General features: G+C 36.2%; 1 protein-coding gene across 2 annotated transcripts in view; it reads left to right on the top strand.

Annotated features, from left to right (window-relative positions):
• The window catches only part of Tafa2 (TAFA chemokine like family member 2), a 127837-nt gene extending 111180 nt beyond the window's left edge, over positions 1 to 16657 (top strand). The window contains exons 4-5 of one of the 2 annotated variants that reach the window (XR_006150502.1): positions 2787 to 3034; positions 14484 to 16657. Coding sequence is in view for 1 of the 2 variants with exons in the window: in XM_042698888.1 (XP_042554822.1) it covers positions 14484 to 14495 (12 nt within the window). In the remaining variant the exon portion in view is untranslated. The remainder of the gene's footprint in view (positions 1 to 2786; positions 3035 to 14483) is intronic. The other variant, XM_042698888.1, reaches the window with a different exon arrangement.
• The last annotated feature ends 5127 nt before the right edge of the window (positions 16658 to 21784 follow it).

Below are 21784 nucleotides of genomic sequence, written 5' to 3' on the forward strand. Positions count from 1 at the left end.
GGATTACACTGAGGGTTTCATTCACAGGTGTGAGCTAAGATGTCAAATGCTACCAGAAATTACTGTATGAAAAATCAAAGCTATGGAGGATGAGGAAATCCCAGATTTCTTGCCTTCTGACAACAGATTCTACACCAGGACTTTGTAATACTTTCGCAAAGCACAAACCAATTTCTCTTTTCCTTTTAAAATACTGATCTTTAGACATGGGTCGGGGGTGGAGGGGTGGTGGAGAGTGTAGGAGTGACAGGTCAGGTATCCTGTGTTGTAAATATATAGAATGTATATTCTCTGGGTGTGTAAAGTAGGCAGGGGTTGAATGCCCAGTAGTATTAGGGTGGTGGTGAATCACTCATCTGGCTTTTGTGTACTGTTTTCCATTATAGAAAATCAGATGCTATTTCACCACCATACCTGATGTCAAGTGAACATGTAATTCCAAGCTGCAGGGTAATTGTTGTCACAAAATATTCCACAAGAAATTTTTCCTGACATCTGTTTATCAACACTGTGAAAATTACACAAGAGAGGAGTGAAGTATTTTTTTAATTTAGGATAATTTCTAGCTGAAATATTAACTGTAATGAGTATGCTAGTATGAACCTTGATGCATCCATTTGGACATTTTCCATATCCCAAGTGTCTAAGCTAATACCAATTAAGGCATCACAGATTGCTTTTATCTTCTAGCATTATTATTTTCATGAATTAATTTTATCTTAAAAATCAGACCTCCTCCAAGTGAGAATAAATTTAAATATCTGAGGTATAAAAATGAAACTGAATGTCAGGACCCATACCTGACTATAACTTCAAATTCTGAAAATAAAGAACTGTGAAAATAATCCTAAAAGAATTAAAAATGAAGGAGTTGACTTTTCATTCACCTAATCATTGATTCCCTTTGCTGATTATGGAGAATACAAAAATCTAGCTTCCCCTTTCTAAAAGTACTTGTTACTTTCCTTCTTATATGCATTCATTCATTTGTTCTTTCATCTGTCCTTCTATAAATATATATCCATATTTAATACTTAATTTAATAACCATTAGGAATCATTGGACATCTTTCATGTTCCTGGATTATTGCTTAGTCCTCAGAAAACAAATAGTACCCTCTTTTACAATACCTCAAAGTGACAGAAATGAAGAGGTTATTAAATAATCATAATATAATGAAACATTTTAAAATAGTGTGTGAAACATCTTCTGGCTGGATGAATCATGAAGTTATGGCACATTTATTAGTGTTTGAAACAGGGCAGTGCTGACAAAGGTAAATGCACCCGGAATATGGCAACATGGAAGGGAATAGCTCGTATGACGAGTCATGAGTAGAGTCCTGAGTTGAGTTGAGAATCTGTGTTTCTGAGGAGGCCTTGCTGCTGGGTGGCTTGGGGGCTAAAAATGAAGGACTTTGTATATCATAATCAGGAATTTAGATTTCATTGTACTGTAGATGGCTTGTCTTAGATCATGGTGAAAAAGAGCAGGGAGGAACTTCAAAGTTCAGGGCAAGTCTGGAAGCAATTGCAGTTGTAGAAATAGAATAAGGCCTTTAAGAGAGTGACTAACAGAGACACAGAGCAGGAAGCAGATTTGAGAGAACACTAGAACTCAATTAGTGATAAAAATGTTATGCTATTTTTAAAATATTCAGTAGGGGGTGTATGGATTAAAAACCATTTCATCCCCCCCCCCAAACTCCCTGTTTTTGAACAATGTAAAGAAAGTAGAAGTAAACAGTTGTTATATTTATTTATCTGTTCCTTGTTTTTTTGACACAAAGCCCTTTTCAAAAGTACCAAATATCTTTTTTTTTATTATGATATGATTTGCCTTTCCTCCATGACTTTACTTTTCATTTATTCTACAAAAAAGCTCTGCTATTTATTTCTAATTACTATCTCTTCCCTCCATAAGATTTCTAGCATGCATTATGGCTATTCATATTTTCCTCAAATTACTATTCAAATATTTCAAATTTAAATAGCATGTTTCAATATTTCTGCAGTACTTTGAGAAAGAGAATATAAAGAAAACTTTTGAAAGTTTATATCTTAAAAAATGTCAAAAATTTAAACAGAACAAATGCTTTGGATCCCATTCAAACTGTGATGGGGGGTAACAGAATTGATAAGGAGTAGAAAGCAGTTGGAGTGAACAGTGAGCATCCATGCATGACTAGACCTAACCATTGCTAAAATGAGCTGATCTCATTTACATGCCTTAATGTGTGTACGATTCAAGTTTATGCCTTAGAAGATTATAAATTACTGTAGGCATGGATATTCAGACATGCCCAAGAATGGCTAAGAATGTAAATACTGAATCTCTACATTGTACACAATTTTATTCCCACGTTCCTATTCTTTTATGTGAAAATAACTATTTGTTGGTTTCTGTGTACTTCTCACTTGAATTTAATGAAACTTTTTCCTATGTGTGTGTGTGTGTGTGTGTGTGTGTATGTGTGTGTGTGTGCAGAATGCTTCTTAAAATATTTATGAGAAATGCTTACAATCTTTTTTTTCTTCAATTGCTTATAAAGCTGTTTGTTTTAGGTCTCAGTTATGAGTATGTGTTTCTCTGAAATTAAAAATCATAACAGGTGATAATATTCCAAGATAAACAGAGAGCTAACCTACTGCAAGGTTTGTTGGCAATGAAAGAAGTTACTATTTTGCTGTCCTTCTTTGCTTGCTGAAATGTTCCCTTTTCCCAAGGTTGCTTCCTGTAATAATCTTTTTGAACAGAGGAGTACCTGACATGTGTTTGTTCCTTAGGCAAACGTGTAAAACTCTTCAAGTTCGAATGGAGAAGTAGAAAGAGAAGGTTTCTGCTGTGCCCGATGGCAATTTTTGATTTTCCACATTGAAAAGTATTCAGGCTCCACGTTGGAGCACTAGTTGTGGCGAATCCTCTAGAGTTGGTCGGATTCTAAGGAAGGGACAGAAGTTTCCTTAAGAAGTAAAGATTCAAAACACCTCCAGAAATGAGTTCCTGTCTTGGTTTATTTCTCCCAGAGCAGCAGGTGTGTACACCATGTTAACAGGATTAACTGTGACCTACTATTTCTCATAGCTTCTATTAGTTCTAGGTGCATGACTTAAAGAGAAGACAATGAACTTGGTACAGCATTAGAGAACAGAATGCACAATACTGTCTTAGTAGTAAGTGAAGAAACCATGGGTTATCGTCAATAAAAAATGGGGAGGGTACCAGTATTTGCAGATAGGAGGTGCATCCAAACAACTGTGTTCCACAAAAAGTTAATATACTGTGATTGATAGACCTAATACTGCCATCTACAATGTCTCTGTAGTATATTGCCTTCCTGAGATCAGGAAACATGTAATAAAAAAGCCCGGTATATTCCTGGATCCTATCAGCATCCAGTTGGTTTATTATTTAGATACTAGCATGAACAGTGCTGAGGCATCAGTACTTTCATTTATCAAGACTGGGTCCTTACCTAACGGTCCATTTTTTATAGATATTGGAGTTACCTATATTAAATATTATATCATGTGTGCACCTAAGCTATCACAGTTAAATAGACTTAAAGGTTCACATTTCAATAATCTTTGGAAATTTAAGATTATGGAATTGCTATTATATTGTTAGAGAAGTCCAGGGAGGATATAGTTTAGAAGAAAATCAAAGCACATTGCATAGTGCTCATCACTGACTATAGTGCACAAGCTTAAGAAAATGGGTTTCAGTTTTTATAACATACAGAATGGGAATTTCTTTTGTCTTTTAAAGAATAACCACATATTGAATGGTCATTATTAAATTTAGTTGTCTGGAAGAAGGGAGGGATGGAGAGGAAGAGTATTTGTGCTGCTTCCAGCATTTTCCAAAAAAGTCTCAATATTGGTTTTCTGTTTACTCGAGTTACATCAAGTGCATTTAAAAGTTACAACAACCATATGATTCTTTTTGACCAGTATCTCAAGGAAAGATTCTTACTAAGAGCCCTTTGCATTTGTAACTCACACCAACCAGGAAGTTAAGAGAAATGCTCTTAGTAATCCTCAAGTGACTAAAAGAGATTGTCTTCTAAGTCTCAATTCTTCTTCTGCTCAAACCCAATTTATCATAAACTTGCTTTTAAGCACAAGTTTTGTAGCTTACTTTTTCTATCCTTCATCCTTAATGAAGCTGGAATTCTTGGAGAATTCAATTATAGACTAGATTTAAACTTTTTTTTTTTGGGGGGGGTCCGGTCGTGGGGCCTGAACTCTGGGCTTGGGTGCTGTCCCTTAGCTCTTCAGCTCAAGGCTAGCACTCTACCACTTGAGCCACAGCGCCACTTCCGGCTTTTTTCTTATGTGGTGCTGAGGAATCGAACCCAGGGCCTCGAGCATGCAAGGCAAGTGCTCTACCACTGAGCCACCTTCCCAGCCCCTAGATTTAAACTTTTAAAGTAAAATTTTCTACAGAAAGTAAATAAAAACTAACAATCAAACTATTCTTTTTCAAAGAGAGGTGAATCTCAAAAATAAAACTAATGCTGGGTGCTGATGGCTAATGCCTTTAATCTTAGCTATTCAGGAGGCTGAGATCTGAGGATCATAGTTCCAAGCCAGCCAGGGCAGGAAAGTCAATGAGATTTTTCTCTCCAAATAACGGAAGAAGAAGAAGAAGAGGAAGAGGAAGAAAAAAGAAGAAGAAGAGGAGGAGGAGGAAGAGGAGGAGGAGGAGGAGGAGGAGGAGGAGGAGGAGGAGGAAGAGGAAGAAGAAGAAGAAGAAGAAGACGAAGACGAAGAGAGGGAAGGAAGGAAGGAAGGAAGGAAGGAAGCAAGCAAGCAAGCAGCAGCAGCTGGAAGTGGAGCTCTGGTTCAAGTGGTAGAGTGTTATTCTTAAGCTGAGGAACAGTACGCAGGTCCTGAGTTCAAGCCCCAGGACTGGCACAGAAAACTACATAGAACAAATATCAAATTTAGTAGATACATTATATTGCAACCTAATTTAAAACTCAACTATGTATAAAAGTGTTTGAAAAATGCTCATTAATAGAATTTGTATCTATAAATCTACTTGTATTTTCTTCAGACATTTAAAATGCTTACTTTCATCCAGGAGCTAGTGGCTCACACCTGTGATCCTGTCTACTCAGGAGGTTGGGATCTGAGGATTATGGTTCAAAACCAGCCCAGGCAGGAAAGTCCATGATACTCTTCACTCCAAAAACCAGAACACCAGAAGAGGAGCTGTGGCTCAACATGGTAGCGTCTAGCCTTGAACAAAAAAGCTGAGGGACAGTGCTCAAGACTGATTAAAAAAAATTGAATCAAATAAAAGGATTACTTTCCTGTCTTAAGGATTTTTGTTTATGTTTTCAAAAGTTTTGTCTTTATTCTGAATATTGCTGCCTTTTACCATTGTCTTAAATGGTTATTGAGAGTTTCCTTCCTATATTTTTTCTTTTTTAATAGTTTTTTTTCATCTACAGCAAACCAAAAGTGCATTGCTAGAGGGCCCGGGGAAAAGAAGGAAGTGTTGTGTCTTAATAAATTCTGTAAAATCTCAGCGGAACTTATTAGCTACCCAAAGACAGAGCAGAGAGTTCTTTGTTTTGCTAACTGTGAATGTCACTCACACAGAATCATGTCTGTTTCTGAGTGTATGATGAGCATAAATGATGTTGTCACCATCATCTGCTTCCATGAGTCATGTAGGAGAGTTCATGGCAGGCATACTGTACAGCTTTCAACGTTCCAGGAAATAATACAGACCCATCTGTTCCAAAGATTCAGCTCCAGCGAAGATCCTCGTTTCCACAACCCAGGAAGCCCAAAGCCAGATGCTGTATTTGTGTTAAGAACTCAATAGTTTCTGCATTCTAATACAATGATTAGGTATGTTAGAAAAATGACGTCTCCTGAGTGGTTATAGCACTGTTGAATTTAGAGTGATCAGGAAAAATCTTTTCCCATTTGAAAGTAGTGTTTTCTAAGGAAGAGTTGTGGGAAGAACGGAATTTAAAAGAAGTTCTCTAAGTCCAACTGACTAGCTTGGAAGGTAAATGTAGAGATTCAGAGAGTTTCTAGTCTGGGGAGGCAATACTTGAGTTTGAACTCAGGGTTTTATGCTTGCCAGGCAGGCACTCCATTCTGGAGCCACACTTTCAGCCTACCAAAGAGTAACTTGTCCAGTGTTCTAAATCTGGTAGGCAGACACCCTGGTATGAAACTCTGGTCCCCTGAGTAGTAGCGTAATGCACCCTCTCAGACCTGTCTGGTGCTCAGATTCTCTTCTAGAAGCACAGCAAGATTATATGCCAAGGCCAGGGCGTCTTTGCTTTGTCTTCTTCTACAGTGGAACTCACACTGACTTATACCTAATGGTGATCAGTTCACCACAGGAATGTCTTCCTGTTGTTTGGGAACGAGACGACCTTTCCACTCACCTTAGGCTGTGACATTTTCCAAGAGTTTATAAAACAGATAACTGAATAGTTCAAGGTCATTTAGGACACATGCGGATCCTTGCCCAAGAGTTAAACAGATCGCAAATATTAACATAAATATTTATGGCAATCTGATATCATAAATTGTTTTGGAAGGAGAATTAAACAGTTGCATGAGAATGCAGTGGGTTTTATGGGGTATGGAAATTATATGCCTCACTGCAAAAGTAAAATATTGGCTTAACTTTTATGTAGATGAATGTAGTTATGAAGTTGATGGTATGATGCATACATTCTATTCTTAGTTCCCCATCTACATCTGAAAGCTGTCTGGCCAACTTGTTTGATTTCTATCCCGCATAGATCAGTGCCTTTCATTTTGTGATGTGCTTTGAGACAGGACAAATGTGTTCATGCACAGCTACAATCAAACTAACAGCAGCTTTTCTTTAGCTTAATTAAAAAATATGCGTCACTGAAGAATAATGTTTTAACTGCACATTAAGTTATACAAAAAATGACGTAAGAACCTCACATATGTAACCGTAACCCCTCTGTACATCACCTTGACAATGAAATTAAATTTTAAAAAAATGAAGTAAGAGCTTAATTCATGTGCTTGGAAGAGCTACATTAAGAAAATATATTTGCAGCAAACAACAAAATTATACACCAAGAAAGGAAGAAAAAATTGTTGAAATCAGTATTGCAGATTATGAAGTTACTCTGTTCATGTTTCCTTAATAGAGTGAGTTAAATCTGTTGAGTATTAAGCTTGAAATGGTGTCTATTTGTGATGCTGTAAAGTAACTGTATTATGAAGATTGGACACAATCTGCATTTAAACCTGCTTCCTTTCAGAAATATTAATATACTTCTTTGCTTCTAGTTGTTTAAATGAGCATATTCATTAGTCCAAAATAAATGTTACCCTAAGAACAGGTGTACTTTAGTTTAAGAAAAAACCTCTTTTGTTTAAAATGAAATTGATTGGAAAGCCCATGATGTATTATTTATTCTACTACTTGTGGATATATAACTCATTTTATATTCACCAGGACATAAATGTTGTTTGTTAGTTCCTCCTAACAAGATTTTAATGTCCATATTACAGAAGAGAATGTGTTATTTTGTAAATTAAGCCACTATAAGGTTCGCATTGATGTTGTGGAGATCTGGCAGTGATTTCACAAATTTGTGCAGGCTGAAAACTGAACAGCTGAGACTCGAAATAATCATGGAGAGCCCAATTAAAGAAAAACATATCAGAGGAGCCATCGACAGAGAATAAGGGAATTTGCATATTTACATTTCATTCTGACACAATCACAGCACATTTTTTTTTAGAGCCTAGATAAATTGCTGTGCTGATTTCCTTAATGTATGTCCTATGTGCAAAGTGTGATGGGAGGGGGCCAATGGGGGAAAGACAAAGAGTCTAGTAACACAGGCTCAGAGACGATGAGGGCTGAAACAGAATCCCATGCATTGTGATGGGGATAAAAATGCACTCGGGTGTGAACAGTGGTTGTTAACCTGAGCATCATTGCGAAATACATAGTATGGTCCTCAGTTGTATTTCTCAGCTCATATGGCCCAATGATGCACGAAAGGGTAGATTTTCTGCCCTGTCACCATCTCAGGCTAAGTTACCGGCATAACCAGCCAGTGATACTTGGTAGCCTGATCCCCCAGCACAACCTTTTAGCCACTACTTCCTGCTAAAATGTTCGGAAAAGATAGCGCTTCTTCCAATGCCAGTCAAAACAGTGTCACATTCTTGGTATGTGACTTATTATTAAGAAGTTTATGGGAAGAAGTGATGAGCTGCTAGTTTACCAAGCAGAAAGTCAACTTTAATTAAGTTAATACCTGTACATAAACAAGTAATTACACTTTCCCTTTGGTATTCTGTTTGGAAATGGTTACTCCTAGGACCTGATAATTGTTTTTTACAGTAGAATGCAATTTTTAAAAAAGATATGTTTTTTATTGTAAAGATACTGTACGGAGGGGTTGCAGTTACATGAGTAAGTTAATGAGTACATTTCCTTTCGACCACCTGATAATTTAAAAGACCTTTCCTGGGACAGGATCTTTGCATGGATTATTTAGTTCATCCATATTAGCAAAGTACGAGGCTGGGTAGTAATATCTCATATTGGATAGAGACTCTAGTAAAGTTAAAAAATAATTTATTCAGTTTAGTTAGTGTTAGAATGTGATAGGGCAGGAGTTCAAACTGAGGCAGTCTGCCTACAGACTCAATCTATTTGTCACTGTAATATACCATCTCCCATTAATAACCTAGGTATCAAGACTTCACAAGGAAAAGATGAACTTTAGACTCTATAGATGCATATAATCATTTTAGGAATTTTTCAAACACCATCTTTATCTTTGGGGAAAGAATAGATACTTGAATTTTAACTTGAAGTTAGGAAGACAATATTTTAGAATGTTTGAAACATAAAATGAAACAGTATAAATTATTGGCAGTTTCAAAATTTAATAAACACATGTTATTTACCTCGTCTTAATTTTTATTTTAGATTTGTGAATAAGTTTGACATGATCTTTGAAAGACTTTTCTGAGAAATCTAATCAGGGCCCTATAATAAATCTGTTGAATTGGCTTAAGTAGATACTTTGACCTTAAAGAATCAGTTCTTGACAATGATACCCACAGCATAGTATATTGGAAATAAAATTTACAACTTCGGTGGTGGGGTGGGGTGGAATGGGGAAGAGTTTGAGAGGTGGAGGAGGGAAGGGATTGTAGGACAACAACAAGGGAAAGGGTAACAATGATTGACAAGTAACCTACTCATTGCCTTACTCATGTAACTGTAACCCCTCTGTACACTATTTTTACAATAAAAATGTATTAAAAATTCTCAAAAAATAAAATCTAAAAAAAAGAATCAGTGCTTAAAAAGTGATTAGTAGTTGGGTGCAAGTAGCTGACACTTGCAATACTAGCTTACATGAAGTACTAGTATAATATATATATATTAATATATATGCACGCATATATGTATGTTCGCATATATATAACATGCATACATGTTTGTATCAGCAGATTAATTTCTTCATCCTGGTGAAACATTAGAATTATAACTTTGTAGTTAGAACTGGAGAAACTGTTTTTGTAATTACTGTTATTATTATTGTTATTTATTATTATTGCAGTTACATTTTACAAGTTTGTTCAGTGTTCCAGCAGTTAAGCATACCAAACTGGTTGGAGCTCAGAGCACACAAATAAGTTTACATAAAGAACAGCTGTATGTGGCATATGAAACTCAAATATAGCCATAATAATCAAAGGACCATTTCTCTCCCTCACGCAGTAATTTATATCTATTGCCCTTAGAACAAGAAGTCAATGTGCACTTGTAGTAACAACTGCTATTTCTTATCCTTTAAAGTGAATTGCATGGCAATATCCTACTTTTAGCTACTAAAAACTTGCTGAAAATCCTCCTTAGAAGGTAAAATGTTCACTGGGTCTTCTAAGAACTACAAGTTGGGCTGGGAATGTGGGTTAGTGGTAGAGTGCTTGCCTATCATGCAAGAGGCCCTGGGTTTGATATCTTAGTACCACATAAACAAAAAATAAATAAATAAAAATTAAATCATAAAACTGCAAGTTGAATGAAAGGAGTATATAAGTTCTAAAAATGTGGCAATAAATGCATTAATGTCTTAAAATTTATTCTTTGAAATGTTTGATTGTATAAACATTGCTTAAGTACCTCTTGCATACCAAGGCTGTAATGCTTATAGTGTATAAAATAAGCTGTAATGCTTATAGTGTATAAAAGGTAAAATAGCACTTAATTTGTTCTCTTCCCACTGGAACACTGGAATTTAAAGTTTGTCACTTGGAGTTACTGAGAATAGAAATGATGAAATGGCTGAATTTTTAAAATTAATTTTAAATAACTACATTTATTTTTAACATACTATTGGATCTTATGTATCAAATGATTTATATTCAATTGAAGATTGCTTGCTTTGACTTAAAAGATATGTAGTTGCAATCGGCATAAAATAATTGGATTAATTTCAAGTTAAAGAAATAAACCTTTGCTGCGTTTTCTTTAACTTTGTTTACATGACTTATTTGAGAAACTTATTTTATCACTGCTGTTGTCTGAAAAACTGTATGGTCTAAATAGGGCCCACAAGTCCTCTTTCTAGACAGCCTCTAAGGCATGCTTTCTTCTAGGCTGACCATCAAACTTTTTGCTGTTCACAAGTTTAACATCTAAGCATCTGTGAAACTAATCAGCTATAACAGGTTTTCCTTCAGTCATTCATCAAGCCTAGTTTCATACTTCCAGAAGGACTTCAATTCATCAACTTGATTTCCCTTAGTTCAGTACAGTCAGTTCAAGTCCCTGAGTTAAGGTTGAGACATTAATCTCTTGTAACATTATTTTGTTTGGCACTAAGTTAGTGTTTTCACAAACCTTGGCATTATTGTGCAGTTTTTCTTTTCTTAGGAGTGGTATCTCTACTCTTCAGCTCACTACCATCATTGCCTATTTTTTGGCCCACATAATCATTAGTAGTGTCATCTGAATTTCTACAACAAAAATTTGGTGATAGTGTGCTATATTTGGTATCATTCCCTATATTAATAATATATTAAAATGTTTGACTCATTAAAACTATATTGTTGGGCTGAGAATGTGGTTTAGTGGTAGAGTGCTTGTGTTGCATGCATGAAGCCCTGGGTTCAATTCCTCAGTACCACATAAACAGAAAAATCTGGAAGTAGCTCTTGGCTCAAGTGGTAGAATGCTAACCTTGAGCACAGAGAGGCTCAGGGACAGTGCTCAGGCCTTGAGTTCAAGCCCCAGGACTAGCCAAAAAACTATATTGTTGGGTTTTTCCATTTCCCTTGTCATAAATCTACAGGTTGTTAGGGATGGTGCTAATCCACGTTCATAATATGTTCATTTTCTGCTCTGTAAAAAGGAAGCCACATCCCTAGTCTTTGAATTCCCTCACTGTCTTAGGCCTTTCAGTTGGCTGAATGTCTCTCTGTGAAATTCTTTCAGTCTTCCTAGACTGTTTAGGATTCATGCATTAAAAAATGAGCACTTAGATTGCCACTGGTGGCTCATGCCCTGTGAGACTCTCCAATTAACTATCAGAAAACCATTCCTGGCCTGTGGCTCAAAGTGGTAGAGCATTAGCTTTGAGCAAACAGTCTCAGGGACAACTCCCAGGCCTTAAGTTCAAGCCCCATGACTGACAAATAAAAGCAAAACAAAAAAGCAAAACAAAACAAAAAACCCACATTTATGTCAGACTCTTTTCAGTGTTGGCAAAACTAGATGTTTTCATAAACATTTAATACTTGATTCTTCCAGTAGCACTGTGGACTTAATAAGACAATTCTGGGTGGCAGAGTTTGTACAGTTTGCAGGGAGTATGTGGTTTGTATTACTACCACACTGATTGAAACCCATTGCTCTGGATCCTAAAGTACAATGTATCTCCTGATCAAAATCAAATAATCAAATTGAAAACAGATTGTCTACTTCCATCTGATATTAGAATGATTTTCGCTCTACTCATTATCTTGTAAAATATGCTGTAATCTTTTAAGACTAGTAATCTAGGAATGTGGCCTAAACCATGAATGTGAGCAAAAATTGCTGTAATTATTCTGTCTATGCTTTCTTAGACAAGTACTCTTTCAGTTGTGTTTAAATTTAGTTTCTTCTAGCAATTATTTTAGCTGATGGAAACATTAGCATCATAAAATATGCATTTCAAATATACATTTAGGATACTCATTTCTTCTCCAGTAAATGAATTATATTCTATTTTCACATCTGTGTATATATTGTTTTTTCTATAGAGACCGAAAATTTTGTTATTGATGTAAGCCTTCAGTATTTTTCTTGTAAATTATACTGCTTATTTTTAAAACTTTATAAAAATAAATCTTTAATATATAAATAACTGAGACAATTTCTCCATAGCTTTATGCAAAGCAACAGAATCAAATATTTAGCTTGGAAAGAGGTACATGTTGCATCTACCATAGTCATCAATAGATGACTTAGAATCAGTGCTCTATATGGCTCAAGACAACCCCAGATCCTCATTTCAATCCTATCTTGTTGCTCCAGCTGCTAGCACTGAACCCATCATTAGACTAAACCACTCATTCTCTTCTCTCAATCCCCTCTCACCTGCTTTTCTTCTTCCAGCACTAGTATAGAAATATGTTTATTAGTATAGAATTATGTTTCATATTTTGTCCGCTAATAAGCAATTTTTTAAAGTTGGTGAATTGTTTGCAATCAAAAGAAATCAATGTTGGTGTTCAATTAACTTTATGGAGAACATTTTAGTAAAAACATAATGCTTCTGTGTTTATTACTATAATCACCAGTTGCCCTCAGCAACCTGTGACATGATATCTGTGGAGATAGGAATATTTCTTTCTGCACTCTTCTTACCCTGACCTTCAGTATGGATATCCTTCACAGAATGTATATGCAGTGACCACTGACTGCTGATAGAGCAGTGGTGGGGTTGCTTATTGGCCTGAGGAATCTCCTGCTCCCAGAATCTATCAAATTCAAAAACCATTGCTTAGTTGTTGTTTTTAATTTCTTATTTCATTTTCTCTCACTGTCCTTTGTTCAGGGGAGAATGACAGTAAAAGATTTAGGCAAAGGCTCCTTCTTCAGGAATGCTAGTTGTCCAGAGACAGAAAAAAAGATGATTATCTCCATGCTTTAAAATTCTGGAGCCACACCTGTAATCCTAGCTACTCAAGAAGCTGAGATCTGAGGATCGAGGTTTGAAGCCAACTCTAGGCAGAAAAGTCCCTGTGAGATGCTTATCTTCAATTAACCACTCAAAAAATGGAACTGGAGCTATGGCTCCAAGTGGCTAGCCTTGAGCAAAAGCACAAAAGGACAGTGCCCAGGTCCTGAGTTCAAGCCCCATGACCACCACCACCAACAACCAAAAAAAGGTCCTTCAATTTGACATCTTTTTGTAGTATAATTTGAGACTATCCGTGGCAGAGAGAAATTGAAAGTTATTTTTATTTAGTATTTACGTCATTAACAGCTTATTAGAAAACAACCAAATAAACAAAAACTACATTCTCATATGTGTTTTGTCAAAGAACCATAACTGTCACTTAAATGAAATAAAATCAAAGTATTCACATTAATTTTCAAACTTCACTTTTTTAATTGCAGTCATGGCTAGAGATGAACTTCTAGGTTATTATATCTAAGTGCCCTTCTGCTAGTATAGAACTAGAAATTTATTGACATAACAGAATTTCTCTCTATATGTATGTAGAGGATATACAATATACTTAATTATTCTTTTTACTTGTATGATCTTTGGATAATGGTAGGTATAAAAAGTCAATGTGAATCTTTCTAATAATTTGAATAGCCTTAATAATTGTACTCCAGCTAATTTTATGAGAACTTCTGGATACCTTCAAATTGCAGTGAATCATTATACGATTCATTATTTTTTTCTCTCTGAATATTTTATGTCCTCATGAATAGAGGATTTTTTTTCACATATTTGTAGTTGAATCACTATTACACTATTTCAAGAATGAGTTTCAAAGAGCCAAGGATATTCGAGAATATCATTCCTTTTGTTACAGAGGCCATGCATGATGTATTTATAAACTTTGGATTAATTATATCCATATGACAATGCATTGCTTATAATCTTTGGATTGTGTCCACAAGTCAATGCCAAGGAGAAGGATTCCAGAAATTTCCTATGGCACTGTTACCATTTCAGATCTTTGTGGTCACAGTTGAAGTCATTTGAATAGTTGTGAAAATAACTCTAAAAAGACTGTAAAATAATAAAAAGTTTATATGTTTTCATAAGCTGGAAACACTTGAATACAGCAGTCCTTTAAAATGCAGCAGTGTATTGGGTATAGCAGGTATATCAAACTTGCCTATCAATTAGTTACTGTTTGTGTCAATTGTGTGATTACAACTGTATTATGAAATGTTGATTCTATTATCTCTTTTCTTCATAGGTAACCCATTAAGCAAGGATAAGTCTAATGATTGCCCCAGGCTGATGACAATGAACACAGGCATAGACACATGACTCCTGAGGTGATCTTGAAGATTTTTATACTGCTCAGCAAAGACACTTTGGAGTCTATTTCCAAGAGATTCCATGGCTTGTTATCAGTCTCTTCCTGAACATAAGACTAATTCAGACATGAACTTCCATGTCATACAGACTTCGTTGGGTTTGAATCCTATTCAACTTGTGACATTGCTGAGGGAACTTGGAGCTGCTATCTGCAGAGCTGGTGGACTGTTGGTGTTTTCAGGGTGACTTCAGAGACAATCACCTTTTGGGTTCCTAGCTCCAGCTGTGACTGCTTTTCTTGTTTCTGAGAGCTGTCTCCTAAGTGCACTGTCCTTCTGTCATAAATGTGTTCCTGGGTCCTTCATGCATTGGCTAGTGGACTGTACACAGCTTTGATGACATTTCCTCTGGTGGCATGATGTACACCAAGACTCTTTAATTGGTATATCATAATCTTGGAGCTCTGAAAGCCTACATTTTAACATCTTACAGTCGCTTTTGTTAAAGGAATGGAAATATATATATATATCCATTTATACTAATTATTGTTGGCAAGTAGTAGTAATCCAAATACATCAATCATGTAAGAATGTATAGACAAGTTGACATGTTTCCCCAAGGCTAACATAATACTGCAGCTTTCTGCAAGTTAAATAAATAGTAGTAAGAACTGGATTACCATTTTCATTATAGAATACTTGGTACCTCTAGACCACTGTCAGATCTTTTCAGTGTGTTTTTTTTTTTTTTAAGTAGGCCTTAATTGTTTTTATGTTTACTTTTGCTCTTCTCATAAATCAGTGGTGAGCCATCAAGTTAGTGGGTAGTGTGTTCAGATCAGAAAATTCCCAGGGATGCATGTGAGCTTCTGATTTCTTAGCTTGGATGTTATTCACTTAGATTTCTTCTTATATTTTTTAAAAAAACTGACCTTTTTTTTTGGGGGGGTGTCATTTTAAGAGTCTGTCTCTTGCTTGTTCCCAATGACTGTTTGAATGCTTATAGATTTGTTTGTTTGGTCTGTTGATAGAATAAATTGTTCATTTACCTTGGTCTCAAAGTTATAAATATTTGCTTATTGTTGTTTCTAGCCAAACAATTTCACAGGCCAGTATTTTGATCATCCTTTTTCATAGCCATTTTACCATTGGTGATTTTTAGTTCTAAAGGATCATCTTATAAATATTTAAAGGCCTTAAACATTTATGTATTTCTTTATGGGTTATTACAGAATGTATAATTTTATACTACATTTATTTTGCTTCATTTGTGAAGTGGAGGGAGAGAACAATGGAGACTACATAGCCATTTTGTATTAATATTGTGTAAAACCATGCTTTGAAGGAATGTAAAGAGGGATTTCTGCGTCTTATCTGCTTCAGATTAATCAAAAGCTGCTTCATAAATGGTCCTTTCAGGAGTCTCACAATGTTAGAGAAAGTGTGAAATACTTTGTATTGTTAAAACCTCCTGGCATTTCCAGTTAAGTGTACATGGGCTTGTATGATTGAGGCTTATATGTCCTAGAATATTTCAATCTGTCACTTTGTACCAATGTTGAAAGACCAATATATTAACAAGATTCTACTGGGAAGAACAACTAACACTGTAAATTTTACTAAAAATTAAGTTTGGAAAGTATGTTTTTGACATCGAACTGAAGTCTACTGACCCACAAATACATAGAATGAAATGGCTTCCTGTTTCCATTTTATGCATCAAATCAATTATATTACTTCAATTGGGTTTTGCAACCTACTATATGAAAGAAAGAACATAAGAAAACATAAAGAAAGGAATAAGTTATGCTGGAGTTTCTTCATCATTTAGAATATCATTAATTCCTTTAGAACAAAGTAGAAAACTATATTGTTTTGGAAATTATGGATTTGTCCTGAGTTTGTTGGAAGTATAGATCATGCTTCTCATTTAAAGAAAAAAACATGTCTTTAAAACAATGCTGGAAATTCTGTATTATATACAAGTGTAATACATGCATATCAATAGAAAAAAATAAATGGAATTTCAAATATACTAGCTAGGTTATCCCCAATAGATCCATGTTGTAACTCTTCAGAAAAGGTGAATAAAATTTGGATACAAAATGAACTCTCTTTCATAAGTACACTTTGGATATATGTTTGCCTTGTTTTATTTTAAAAATACTTCAGTTACCAGCCATTCAAACCTCTAAATTCAAAGAAAAACTGAAAAAAAAAGTCCATCAGCCTTCTTTTAATGATGATTCATGGCAAATACTGTCATTTTCATAAGGTTCTAATATTTGATTTGCTTCTTGTCTAGAAAACAATGAAACAGACACCTGCCTGTGTCATACTTCTACATCTTCAATCTGAGAGCAACTGGCAGAATTTTGCAGAAGGAAAAAAAGGACTGTGTTTTGAAAATTGTTGACAAATGAAGTTTATCTTTGGAAATAATGCAAATGTGCATCTAAATCAAATGTATACTTGATTGTTCATAAAATATTTGCAACACTTTTAATTTGAAAAAAAATGCTTTTGGTTGGTGGGGCTTGGACTCTGGAACTGGGTGCTGTCCCTCAACTCTTCAGCTCAAGGCTAGCGCTCTATCACTTCAGCAACAGGGCCACTCTAGTTTTCTGAGTAGTTTATTGGAGGTAAGAGTCTCACAGACATTCCTCCCTGAGCTGGCTTTGAACCATGATCCTCAGATCTCAGTCTCCTGAGTAGCTAGGATTACAGGCGTGAGTCACTGGTGCCCAGCTTATTTTGAAATATTTTTAGATTCAGAAGAAGCTAACACAACACAAAAAATTTCGGTTGACTTTTTCCTCATCTTCCTATGACATTGTCATACAGAATCATAATACCTTGTGAAAGCAATTGACATTGTAAAATACTGTAAACTTCATATCAAGGCCAGAAAGGACCTTCCTTTTTTCCTCCCTTTCTTTCTTCCTCCCTCTTTCTCTTCCTCTCTCTTTCTTTCCTTCTTTCTCTCCCTCCTTTCCTCCCTTTCTCTCCCTCCATCCTTCCTTTTCTCCTTTCCCCTTCCCGCTTTCTTTTCTTCCCTCCCTCCTTTCCTTCCTTCTTTCCCCCCTCCCTCCCTCCCTCCCTCCCTCCCTCCCTCCCTCCCTTCCTTCCTTCCTTCCTTCCTTCCTTCCTTCCTTCCTTCCTTCCTTCCTTCCTTCCTTCCTTCCTTCCTTCCTTCCTTCCTCTCTTTTGTTTTGTACCCAAAATTCTTTAGGGAAAAGATATTGAAATAAATATATTTACAGATTTCTCATAAAATATCTTCTTTATTTCATTGACTTATACCATGTGAGACTATGAAATTTAATGTGCATAATTGTTTGGCATTTAAATGACAATGAATTTCTATTAAGCACAAACATATTTGACTAAATTAAATGTGCCAATTAGTTGATGTTTATCCTTTCAAGTTAGTTCTATTCTCTACGTGGCCTACAAGTACATGTCACTATGTTAGCCAATGGGAAAGTGAGTCTTCAGGAAATTTGTTTTTCACACTTGGTTTCATTTATATTCATCTTTTTCAATACATTACATGTTAGAAAATGGTATATGTCATGCCTTAATAAGCAAAGCCTTATTTGATATACAGAGCAACCAGATTTTATTGTAGATGTTATATTATCAGGGCTATGTATGCCCAAAGCCGATTTTTTTAAGTAGATTAAAAAATTTGACTGAAAATCTAAAGGAAGAGAGATTGCGGGTATAAAGAACTAGAAAGTTAAAAGCCTAAGGAAAACTATGAAGTCTTGAGTGTGGACCATAGCACTGGAGAAAATAAGAAACAATGAGTCGCAATCCTGCTTGCAATCTAAGTTAATTGAGTATTAAAAAAAAAAATCCATGCTGAGGCTTATACCAAGATTGCCTTTCTCTTTATTTGGCAGCTTATGCTTTACCACTTGAGCCATACCCCCAGCTCTTGTTCCACTTTTTTGAATGTGTGTGTGTGTGTGTGTGTGTGTGTGGTGCACACGCACCCTTGTGTGTGCTGGTCCTGTGACTTGAACTCAGAGACTGGGTACTGGCCCTGAGCTTTTTCTTACCTCCACTTTCATGAGGCCCTGGATTTGATTCCTCAGCACCACATAAGCAGAAAAGGCCAGAAGTGGCGCTGCGGCTCAAGTGGTAGAGCGCCAGCCTTGAGCTGAAGAGCTGAGGGACAATGCCCAGGCCTAGAGTTCAGGCCCTCATACATGCAAGGCAAGTACTCTACCACTGAGCCACCTTCCCAGACCCCAATTTCAGCTTTTTGATACTTAATTGGAGATAAGACTCTTCCAGCTTTCCTGCCAGACTGGTTTGAGCTATGACCCCCAGATCTTAGCCTCCTGAACAATTAGGATTACAGGCATGAGCACTAGTGTCCAGCCATTTGAGTTATTGTTTTTTTTTTTTCAGATAGAATCTCATACATTTCCCCCCCCAGAGATAAGATGGCTCATAATCCTCATACATCTCCTTTCTACATAGCTGGGTTTAGAAGTGTGACTTCCAGGGCTAGGAAGGTGGCTCAGTGGTAGAGAGCTTACTTTGCATGCATGAGCCCTGGGTTCGATTCCTCAGCAACACATAAGCAGAAAAAAAAAGCCGGAAGTGGAGCTGTGGCTCAAGTGGTGAGTGCTAGCCTTGAGCTGAAGAGCTGAGGGACAGCGCCCAAGTCCAGAGTTCAGGCCCCACGACTGGCTTGTTTGTTGAGATGGCTCCAAATCATGATCCTCTGATCTTTCTCCACAGTGGAGATTACAGACATAAGCCACAATGCCTGGTCCTGAGATTCTCTTAATTGGGTTGAAATAGAAACTTGACATGGGTATTGTTTTTGTTTTTTACAGAATCCCCTATTGTTTTTAATGTGTTTCCCAGTTAAGAACTACTACTGAGGCATTGTGTTAAGTTAGAGATGATAAGATAGATGGGTAAAGTAATTGAATAAGTGAAAGAAAAAATGAGGAAGAAAATTCCAGTGGATTCTGAGGCTACTAAATCAGGAGAACAGAGATCCAGTTAAACATGAGAGAAAAAAACCTGTAGAAAAGGAAGCTAAGAAGCAGGTAGGCAGAGTTAATTTTTAATGCCCACTGCAGTCATTTAAAGCACAGTGAAACATTCTGAAAGGTCACATTGTGTGAGAGCTAAGCAGGTTTATTAGATTTGTGATTTGAGATTATTGTTGGTCTTAGAGTCATTTCAACCAAATGTTGTAGAATGAGATTTCAGTGGGCTGGAGAGTCAGTGGGAGATGGGAAGTGAAGATAGTACATGAAGACTTCTCTTTCAATGGGGAGTATAAAGGATAAGCTGGAGGATTGGTTATGCAGGAGATCCCATATGAGAGATAAGAATATATTTATTTAATCTATGTTATTCAAGTCAAGGGCTGAGGGGAGAGAGAACAAGAGCTAGAACTAGAAATAAAGGTAGCTGATGATAGAATAGTTGCCTACCAAGAGACAGAAGGAAATACAAAGTAGATAAAGTATAAGGGGAACATAATCTGTTAGGAAATATACTAGGAAATATACCAGGCAGGTGGTGTGAGGACTTTGCAGAACAGTGTTGGTACATGATGAACCATAAGTCAAAGTACAATTAATGGGTGAATATTGGCTTGTGCCGGAACTACCAAAACATAGTTGGTTTATAGGTCCAAGATTATTAATGAAGAGAGAAATTAATGAAATCACAAGATCCTGCTTTTTTTATTTTTTTTATTGTGAGAATATTGTACAGCCTCACAATTGTTGTGAAGACCCAGTGAGTGAATTGAAGGGTTTAACAGTATCTAGCACATGGAAAATACTTATGAAATGATGGTACTCTTATCGTAAAAGATGACAAAATTCTGATGACCCATAATGTATGTAAAATATGGTTATAGAAATTAATAAATTCACATCCTGTATGACTAAAGAATGTGGGACCTATTAGTACATGTATTAAGAAAGAGAGATATGTAGGAGATGCATTTAAATACATACCTTTTGTACAATTCTGAGGCTATTGAAATAGGGACAGACAGTAAGTAAGTAAGGCAGGAAAGCAGTGTACACTGATACAATTTGGAGAAAGAATAGCTGAGGGGAGACTATTGATTGGAAGGATGAGGGAACAGCATACCCTTTCTCTATTAAATGACAGAAATAAAGATGAGTGAAGCTAACAAGAAATTACGAAGTGAGGCCAAGGGAAATATATGAAGTGATTCTGCACTAAGGGAATGGGGCATAGACGTTTTAAGAAGTTAAGATTCACCTTCTGAGTATACAAGGAACGCACTTGGGCCTGGGATCTCTAAGGACCTCAGCAAACACATAAAGCAGATTTGGTGTTTCTTGACATTGAGATCTCCAAAGACATTAAAGAAACAGTTCAGAGCATTTCATTGGTGGCCACATGTTACGTTCCATAGGAAGGATGGCAATGAAGAGTTGAGATTATCATTGCTGGATGTTAGGCAAGTTTGTTTTTTTTTTTTAATGGCTGATATATCTCCAGCACTTCCTCTATATCACAAAAGTCTAAGGACTTTCCCTAATTTACTCCTGTTTGAGACATACATTCTTGTCATTGTTAGTTTGTAAGAGTCTTGGGCACAGAGAGGATAAGTCATTTCCTACATGTCACAGAGCAATAAACCAGCAGCACTGGGGTTGTGCTAAGCAAGTGGTGCACTCTGGGGCTGTGCTTAGACTCAGCAGCAAGTATATCCACTGTGTGTATGAATCCAGCAAAGGGTAGAAATAGTATCAAGACAAAGAGAAATTTTATTACTTTTAAACCTGTTCATTGATGAGAACATTTTTAATATATATTTTTGTTGTGAAGATCTGTACAGAGGGGTTACAGTTACATGAGGAAGGTAATGAGTCCATTTCCTATCGAGCATTGTTATCCATTGCCAATGACTGCGTGAGATGCGGAGAACAAAATACAAGTGGTAAATTTCACCCTTCTTTCCAATGATGCTTCTTTTAGGAAGGGAAATTAAATTGACTTTGTATCAGTTTGCTTTAAGAATCTTTAGGAAGTCCTGTGCAGAACAGAAAATGCTTGGCAGCACCGGGGAGAGAACAGATTGACAATAAAGGAGGGAACTTGTGGATAACACAGGTACTCAATACTCCAGAAAGAGGTCTGTTGTTTGATGAGAATAGATAATGTTAGTAATATAAACCCCAGGAGTGCCTAGATTTTTCACAGCACCTTCACACGA

The sequence above is a fragment of the Dipodomys spectabilis genome, unplaced genomic scaffold, assembly GCF_019054845.1.
Source record: "Dipodomys spectabilis isolate Male_0828 unplaced genomic scaffold, ASM1905484v1 ptg000234l, whole genome shotgun sequence".
NCBI classification, from domain to species: domain Eukaryota; kingdom Metazoa; phylum Chordata; class Mammalia; order Rodentia; family Heteromyidae; genus Dipodomys; species Dipodomys spectabilis.